Here is a 10000-nt window from a genome sequence, read left to right as displayed (position 1 = left end):
AATCCCGGGAAAAGGTTTTTTTTACTGGGAGTTTTTTCTCAGCCGAGCTAAGGGTCTAAGGGCAGAGGGTGTGATAGATGGATGGATGGATGGATGGATGGATGGATGGATAGATGGATAGATGGATAGATGGATAGATGGATAGATGGATAGATGGATAGATGGATAGATGGATAGATGGATAGATGGATAGATGGATAGATGGATAGATGGATAGATGGATAGATAGATAGATAGATAGATAGATAGATAGATAAGGGCAGAGGGTGTCATACCGTATGGAATGTAAAGACCACTGAGACAAATGTCTATTTGTGATTTTGGGCTTTACAAATAAAACTGATTTGATTTGATTTGCTTGAGAAAGGCAAATCCCACACTACTGCATTGAAGCTGGCCCCTTATTTTGTCTAACATTTTTTATTAAAAAAATTCTCACTGTTATATAATGTGCTCTCATTTTATTTAGATGTTTTCTTCAACTAAATACGTTTTCTATAGCCTAGATTTACAAACTTGGTAACAATCAAGAGAATAACTGTCTTACTAATGTGTGTAGGTGTTTAATATGATGTTAGGTCTCCCCCTGCTGGTAGGAAAGTGTATTACAAAAAGGGTTCAGTCAGATTGTTTTTTTAAGATAAAGGTAAAGGCTTTGAAGACACTAGGTGACATAATATGGAAGCTATTGAGGAAAATTATAAAAACATATTTGTAAAAAAATAATCAATCGAACCCAATTAAGTTGAACTTTTTCATTATAATTTCCAACAATGACCAAGTATGAAGTATTGACCAATATTCAGAATGTTATTTTTAAAAAAAATGCTGTACGGTCAATATGGAGAAAATCCAGAATTTTTCAGTAATGTGTACAAATTCCAAACACATTTCTTGGGAGAAAAAACACACAGACACACACAAACTCTCACTCTCTCTCTCTCACACACACACACACACACACACACACACACACACACACACACACAGAAACACACACACAAAAAGAGATGTACCAAAATAGGTTTTTATTTTACATAAAGAACATTGTCAAATTTGAAAACATGTTTTTTTTGTTGCATATAAACCTTTTTAAAACAAGGAGACAATGTTTCAATTCACAGGTCGTACAAAATATTGAGAGAAAAAAAAAATCAAAAAAAAAATCTAAATTATTTTCATGAGTGATCCATTCCCCTTTTTTTTGCATCTGTATTTAAACCAATCATCACCAAAGCAACAAGAAAATGCAAAATGCAGCGTTAAAACTGCCATTCCGAGGTCAACGTAAACATCGAAAGATATTCCAAAACGCTTGTAGTGTCTGCGGTTAATTCTGTCTTTCCCAAGCTATTAGGGACTTTAAGCAACGCCGGTTGAGAGGACGGCTACGGCGGTCGAGTAGAATTTTGAGCATTCGAGAACATATGTCACCACCTCCTATCGCTGTAGTCAGAGCGAGTCAAAGCCGTTAGTCCGTCTGTTTACAACGGCAGAACAGGGTTTTTGACGATGTGAGCGCTACACCAACTGCAGCAAGTAGCCGGTCTAAGTGTTGCTAGGTGATAGTGGAGCCCGTTGGAATCTTTCCCTGGCGCCGTAGCCGTCCCTAAAACACCGCTGCTTAAAGTCCCTATTAAGAAGTCTCAGGTAAGTTCCAGTGGAGATTTTTAGTTCATAACAACCACTGTATCGTTAAAAAGGTGCTCCGAGGAACTTTCGTTTTGTGTTAATTCTTGCTTTTACCACGCCAGCTGTAGTTCCTGGGTGAGCGAGTGTATACCCATGACAAAGGCTTTAAGAGGAACTATATATATATATAAAAAAAAGAGCATTCTTTGCACTGATGGGTCTTGTTTGCTGTTACATGTCATTTATAATCATCAGAGGGAAAATGAGACTGTTTAAGAAATATTTAAAAGTTCCTCGTAGCACCTTTAAGTCTAGGGGCTAACCCATAGTTATTATTATTATTATTTTAATTTTTATTATTATCTATTATTTAAGGCTTGAATTATGAGTAGAGGAAGCATTTCAGAGCTGAATGAAATCCATAAGCGTCAAAAAAATACAGTAAAAACGAGCACCAACTTGCAGCTCTCGAAGCCAAACTTAAGCGTTACCAACATCATCCACCTTTTAATTAGAAGTTAGAACAAATAGCATTTTTCTGTGTGTAGCATTGTAGCTCATCGTAGCCACACAAAACTGATCATAAGCTAAACTAATTCTCAAAGGAATATTAATTTTTTTTTCAGCTTGTTTTGTATTGAATGTTGTACAGCACTTTGCTCGACTGTTTTTAAATGTGCTATAGAAAAACATTTGACTTTAGACTTCGCTGTCTCAGAAACCGTTCCTTTAACTGTGTGTGTGTGTGTGTATTTTTTAATTAGAAATAGACAAAGGTTGTTCATAGCTATAGTTAGCTTAGCTCAAACACTGGTAGTCAATGGAAGCATTAGCCTGACTCAACCAACAGTCAGGAGATACACTTTACAACATCAAAATGCTCCTGTGTGCTTGTTGGGATTTGTTTATTTCACCACGTTATGTTGCACTCTATATATTTTTTTTTTACACGTTATCTGATTTTAAAATGAAATACATACTATTTGAGGCTAACGCTACCCATTGACTACCAGTATTTGAGCTAAGCTAACTAGCAATGAGCGAGCTTTGCCAATTTCGTTTTCTTAAAAAATTCACACAGTTGGTTTTTCTGTCCTTGTTTTGAATGCGAGTGTGAGACAAGCTAGAAATAAAAATATATGAACTATTCCTTTAAGTGTAGTGTGTGTGTGTGTGTGTGTGTGTGTGTGTGTGTGTGTGTGTGTGTGTGTGTGTGTGTGTGTGTGTGTGTGTGCGTGTGAGAGCATTTGTGAATTTGCCAGTAAAATCCATTTAATGACCGATTCCCATTTAGCAAATACTGAAAAATTCTGGCGTGACATCAATCTTGAGTTATAGACAAAAGTAATTATTTGACAGCGAAAATTAGCATTCATCTGTTTGTATAATTTCTACTGTAGACTAAACAACATGTCCTCATTATATCATCAAATATCACAGTCACTCACTTTGAATAGACGAAATAAAAACGTTACTTTAATCATATATTTTTTGTAGGTAAATGACATCTTCAAATACCCTATTATTTTCTTGTTTCCAAACTTTCACTGTTCCGACTTGTGTGTTGTCTAAAGCCTGCTACACACTCCGCGAGAAGAAAGAACAAACTTCTCACTGACAGAGCTGCGAGAACAAGAACCAAGTTCTTTCTGGTCTGGACATTTCATATTCACGAGAACTCAAGTGCCGAACTCCTCACCGCGGCACACGTCACACGCTGTTACCATAGTAGCACCAGCTGATTGATTTACCTCAATGACTTCAGACTGAACAATCACACAATAGTTCTCGGACAAGCTGCGAGAATAAAGTTCGGCCCGGACGATGGGTCGAGAACAAGCTAAACAAGAGCTGCGAGAAGAAAATGACGTCATTTTCTTCTCGCAGCTCTGTCACCCAGATCTTTGTTCTTTCTTCTCGCGGAGAATGTAACTCTAGGCTTAACCCAACAACAGATTTAACCGTGCAGAATAAACGCAAAAAAAAAAAAGAATAGATTCCCTTGCAGATTTTGAGTATATTGTTTTACTTTTCATTTTTTAAGAGTGCAAGCCCTGTCCATCATTGAGCAGCCGTTCTACCAAAATAAAAGTAAAAAATGTTCCTGAGAATTTACATTTAACCATGTGAGGATTAAGCTAAAGTATAACAACGCAGACAATCGCAGGCACTATTATAATCATCAACAATCATCTTAAATCAAGCCACGAGACATTCGTTAGCTTCGTAGCATAATTGCCTAAATCACATTTACTCTACTCTACTTTTACTCTACATCTACTCTATTCTACATCTACTTTACCCGGCTCTATAACCCTTAAAATATGACTTAGGCAATTATGCAATTAGGCTAACGAAAAGTAGATTTAGAGTAGAGTAGATGTAGAATAGAGTAAAAGTAGAGTAGAGTAAATATGATTTAGGCAATTATGTTATGGCCCTTATAATATCCGATGGAGAAAGAAAAAAAATAAGAAAAAAAAAATGCATAAACTTCTTGTTAAGGAAGACATTTTGCGACCTCCTCAAAGTGGCACAATAATGATAATTCAACTGTTTTACTGTCACGTTCTTGTATTCCACAATTTTTAACTATTAAATCAACCTTTCTTAAAGCTGGGGTGGAGGATTTGGGGAGAAAATGGCAGTTTGGGATAGAGATTCGAATCCAAATACCTCAACCGCTCCACTTGTTCTCTTTGGTCCCTCCCCTATGGTCCCTCCCTGACACGCTCTACTACACCAACAACGTCGTGCCAAAGTGAATGGACAGTCCCAACAGCTAATAAGAACAGAGAATCATCGGAGCCTCTCTCTGATTGGTCAAAGTGTACAGCTCATGTTCACTTTGACCAATCAGAAATCACATACCCCAGCTTTAACGTGTTAACTTAGCCCCTGTAAACTGTAAACCCAAATCATCCTTCTAGCGATGTCATATGGGGAGTGAGTTGCATGATAGTAAAGCATCTGAAAAGAGTTATAGGCATATTAATATTTATCAATCCAAATGAAAGATATTGTCAATTAAGTTCGATACAATTTTACAGAAATTCAGGTTTAGATGAGGCTATGGGCTATGCTCTGGTTCTTATGACACAGTAAGTATTTTTGAACCAATCACAGCAGTTCTCTTTGCCTGAATGTTCTATAAAAAACAATGACTGTTGCCATGGAGAGTGTTTGATATGGCCACGCCAACACAGTCCTGTCAAATGGTCTAGACAGTAAGTTTTAGAATATTTACGAACATTAAATTTCAAATCAGATTTTTGTAAAAGCGTATCGAGACACCCAAACTTGATATCATCATACAGCTCTGTAAAAAAATTAAGAGACCAGTCTGGATTTTTCTTAAATCTACATCTCAACATTACTTAATTGAAATGCTCTTAATGACAATATTGTTTTGAGGGGGCGGGGGGGGGGGGGGGGATTTGGTAAAAATGTTGTCAGTAGTTTTGTAGAATAAAACCAACATGTTCATTCTACTCAAACATATGCCTCTAAATAGTAAAACGAGAGACACTGAACATTTGGAGTGGTCTCTTCATTTTTTTCCAGAGCTGTATATTGATTGATTTTTTTTTTTTCACTGTTTTCGACCAGGTTTACATGGGCTTTAATAAGATCAATTGAACCTTAAAGCTGGGGTGGAGAATCTGGGAAGAAAATAGCAGTTGGGATAGAGATTTGAACAGTTGACAGTCCCCAACAGCCAATAAGAACAGAGAATCGGATTTTTTTTTTTTTTTTTTTTTAAAGAATCGGAGCCTCGCTCTGATTGGTCAAAGTGTACCACTCATGTTAATTTTGACCAATCAGAAATCACATACCCCAGCTTTAACCTCAACAGAACAGTTCACAGTAAATGCTAGAACAGGCCTTAGTGCAGAATCTCAAAGTGTTTCTCTCAATCAATCACAAACTATTTACTAGCTAAACTTCTCACCAAGTGAAACAGGAAAAATAAACAACATTACGACCAACCTGACGCCACTGTATGTTAATTATTAAAAAACTGAACTTACCAGAACCTTGAACTTTAAAGACTTGAGTTTGATTAAGTGTGTGTGTGTGTGTGTGTGTGTGTGTGTGTGTGTGTGTGTGTGTGTGTGTGAGAGTGTGTGTGAGAGTGTGTGTGTGAGTGAGTGAGAGTGAGTGTGTGTGTGTGTGTGTATTGAACAAATGTAAGCCACTTGTTTTTTCTAGAACGCTATCATTGAGGAGATTGGCACAGAGAAATCCCACCCACGTTACACACTGTAGGTAAGACACTGCAGGCAGTAAACGGCATATTTTCAAGCCCTGGACAATTTTTTTAATATATTTTTTTTTGTCTATATTGCTTCCATAACATGTCTTCTTTCAGGCTAGTATTAATGAAAGGGCCACAATGTACATTCAGGTGTTTGTTTGACTAAACCTTGTCTGTTTGCGTCTGTATATTTCTCCTATACAACCATCTTTAAACGGACATTATCTCAACATTAGTTTTTTTGCAATACTCCGATCCAAAAATCTCAATTTCTAAAGCACTTACATCAACTAAACTTTCCATTATCATTCTCAGCACTATTCTGAAGGTTATTACAGACGAACGTGTTCATATGTTGTTAATTGTCTGATTAATCGCACATTTAGTTCTTAAACACATGCCAAAAATGTGCTTGTAAGACCTGTGCATAGTATTTTTTTTTTCGATTAATAATAAAAAAAATAAAAAATAATCCCAAATCTTTTATTTTTCAAATTTGCATAGCTTAGTGAAAATATACCCTCTACTCACCTGCAGTGTCTTACCTTATACAAACCATCGTGCTCATTTTTAATTAGTGTCACCTGACAAATTCCAGTTAAGCAAAACACCAGAAAAAAAAATAAAAATTCACAAAAAAAATTAAATGAACTTGCATCTGAAAATCACTCTTCTTGCATAAAACGAAAAAAAAAAAAATTAATGCATATCCAACAACAGCAAAATTAAACACTGCACTGATTGCAAGCATATTGTAAATTAGGGCGACTACTTGCTGTCACCTTTCCCAGGCAAATAAGCATTTATATTATGCTTCTTAATTTTTAATTTCTAACCTACTGGCATCGATATCTTTGCCTAGCCCTCTCGTCTGTGCGCGTATAATTCCATGGACTGATTCTTATAAGCCTTATTTAGTTAAGACTGAAGTGTGCAATAGGCATGGGCCGATAACCGGTTTCATTATGTTATCCTAAAAGTTTGTTAATGTTCAGAATATTATATATGTTGGTAAAAAAAAAATATATATATTGAAAAAAAAAAGAAAAAAAAAAAATGTATTGTATTGTTTTTTTTACCAAGACATTTCAAAGTAAAACATTTTTTAGAGCTGTACCTGTCGTAATACCACGACACAGTGTATTGTTGCCTTAGGTTACCACAACGTCATTATATCATAACAGCCCATGCCTAGTGTGCACAGCTAAAAAAGAAAGTTTTTTAGTTTTGTTGTGTTATACCGAGAAATTTCAAAGTAAGACATATTTGAGACTGTTATCACAATACCATGACACAGTGAAACTGCTATTGTTGCCTAGGGTTACCACACCGTCAGAATATCACAACAGCCCATGCCTAGTGTGGAAAGCTAAAAAGAAAGATGTTGATAAAAAAAAAAAAAAAAAAAATCGTATTGTTGCTTTTATACCGAGAAATTTCAAAGTAAGACGTATTTAAGAGCTGTAATCTTAAGACCATGACACAGTGAACCCATAGTATTGTTGCTTAGGGTTACCACACCATCAGTATATCATAACAGCCCATGCCTAGTCTGCAAAGCTAAAAAGAAAGATGTCGAGGAAAAAAAAACAAAAAAAAAAAAAAAAAACGTTTTTTTGTTTTATACCGAGAAATTTCAGAATAAGACATTTTTGAGCGCTGTAATCGCAACACCATGACAACCTGGTATTGTTGCTTTGGGTTACCACACCATCAGAATATCATAACAGCCCATGCCTAGTGTGCAAAGCTAAGGCCAACCACCTTTAATCTGGAGTTCAGTTCACCTGTTGTTACTACTACGCCGCGGATGCATAGTGGACGAATTCCATTCCCTACTCGCTCAAGTCCATTTTAAATAGGTCTGGTTCCACGTCTGGCGGGCTGGCCTTGTGTGGGCCGCTCTGCCCCTCTACAAACATGTTGGGGATCTCGGGCCCAAAGTAGATCTTACTGTTGGAGGCAATGGCTTGGAATTTCATCAGCTCCAGGTAGGCCGGGGTTAACTTCAACTGGAAGAGAGAGTTAGGAGAAAGAGACAATAAGTTTGCGTTCCGAATCGCACACTTTCTACTATATAGTATGGTAGAAAAAAGATTTAGGATGTCCCGATTCTTGTGGCCAGATTTAGGATGGTTAGAAGTACCCGGATGTCCTACTTCATGCGGTCAAGATTGTTAGTGTTGAAAACTGCATCCTATTTGGGCGATTCTGACCCACAATCCATTGCGCACGTGAAGTGACGTCACATCGACGAAGCCTCCATATGAAAACAAACGGGGATGCGACGGATATAAAAGCAAGAGGCAAGATCAAGGCGCAATGTTATGATGAAATAAGAGAGTAAAGTATGTCCCAATAGTATGCCTACTGCATCCTAACTAGATTCTTTTTATCGTCGGATGTAGTATGTAGAATAGAAAAAAGAAAGAGTATGCGATTCGGAACGCAACCCATGTTTGATTCCTAATCAAGATACACTCAGTGCGGTTACATGCAGACTCATAATCGGGTAAATAAACAAATAAGACTTCAACAGGACTTTTAAACTGCATGTAAACACCTTTTTTCCGATCTACTTCGCACACAAATCGGCACATTAACGGACAAGCGAAGTCGGATAAGAACACCTAGATAAGTCGTTCATAGTCGGCTTTCTCTCTGCATGTATACAGGGATCGGATATCGCATATCGGAGTTCTCGTTCTGCGCTTGCTCGAGAATTCCTGCCGGGGATTTCACAAGGAAGTGGAAGGAGACGACGTAAAAAAATAGTGGGGTTGTTGCCGGAAAGGAACCGGACGTGGCTCTATAACCACTTGTTGAAAGGGATACAGCGCCACCTAGCAAAGCGGAGACAGCCATGCATCGGACATTTATCCGATTCTCTGAAAAGTCATTGTTAATATGCAGTTACTTTTATTTGATATAATTTTTTTTAACTATTCATGCGGAGGCTTCAAATGAACCTCCTTGGGTTTGTGCCTCTTCATGCACTAAATTCGTGTTGTGCAATTAAATTGTGCAAAAAAAAACACACAAATACCATGCAACATTCCCATATTATGTTGACGAAACTAGATATTAGATTATGTGTGTGTGTGTGTGTGTGTGTGTGTGTGTGTGTGTGTGTGTGGTGTGTGTGTGTGTGTCTGATTTTTACCCTGTTTGATTCAGCGAACTTGGCCGCGGTGTAAAATTCAGCGTCAGCCTTGGCCTTCTCCCTCGCCAGGAACGCAGAATCTGAAACAAAGAGACAAAGAGACAGTGTTTCAGAGAGACACATGACACACACACACACACACACACACAGACACACACACACACACACAGACACACACACACACACACACACACACAGACACACACACACACACACACACACACACACACACACACACACACACACACACACACACACACACACACACACACACACACACACACACACACACTAATATCTAGTTTCATCAACATAAAATGGGAATGTTGCATGGTATTTGTGGTTTTGTTTTTGCACAATTTAATTGCACAACACAAATTTAGTGCATGAAGAGGCACAAACCCAAGGAGGTTAATTTGAAGCCTCCGCCTGAATAGTTAAAAAAATTATATCAAATAAATAAAAGTGTGTGTGTGTGTGTGTGTGTGTGTGTGTGTGTGTGTGTGTGTGTGTGTGTGTGTGTGTGTGTGTCTGTGTGTGTGTGTGTGTGTCTGTGTGTGTGTGTGTGTGTGTGTGTGTGTGTGTGTGTGTGTGTGTGTGTGTGTGTGTGTGTGTCTGTGTGTGTGTGTGTGCGTGTGTACGTGCTAACCTTCTATTTCAGAGATCCTTTTCTCCGTCTCTTTCTCCATCACTTTCTGCCCGAAGTGAATCTCTGCAACCTGCGCCATCTTCTGAGCCTCTGCGGGACAAACAGAAAAGATTTAAAGGGCACTGTGTAACATTTTAAGTAATTTATTAGCTAAAATCAATATCCTCATTCATAAATATGTCCTAATTGGTATAAAATCACCTCTGCCAATAATCTGAATTATCCTCCTGAGCGGAGAATTCCAAATATTAATATTACATTTTGTACATTGAGCAGGCAAGTCTTATGGAGGAATGCA

At 37.7% G+C, this 10000-nt stretch overlaps 1 protein-coding gene across 2 annotated transcripts in view; it reads right to left on the bottom strand.

Moving 5' to 3' along the window:
• Nucleotides 1-1011: 1011 nt before the first annotated feature.
• Nucleotides 1012-10000, bottom strand: part of erlin1 (ER lipid raft associated 1) — a 22168-nt gene continuing 13179 nt past the window's right edge. For both annotated transcript variants that reach the window (XM_080036707.1, XM_080036706.1), the window contains exons 10-12: nucleotides 9703-9792; nucleotides 9054-9133; nucleotides 1012-7902 (exon numbers count right to left, since the gene is read on the bottom strand). In XM_080036707.1, the coding sequence (XP_079892833.1) occupies nucleotides 7726-7902; nucleotides 9054-9133; nucleotides 9703-9792 (347 nt within the window). In that variant the 3' untranslated portion in view covers nucleotides 1012-7725. The remainder of the gene's footprint in view (nucleotides 7903-9053; nucleotides 9134-9702; nucleotides 9793-10000) is intronic.

Source organism: Ammodytes marinus, assembly GCF_949987685.1.
Source record: "Ammodytes marinus genome assembly, chromosome: 11".
Lineage (NCBI taxonomy): Eukaryota > Metazoa > Chordata > Actinopteri > Uranoscopiformes > Ammodytidae > Ammodytes > Ammodytes marinus.
Note: the sequence above shows the minus strand (reverse complement) of the source record. Positions and strands in the feature narration are given on the sequence as shown.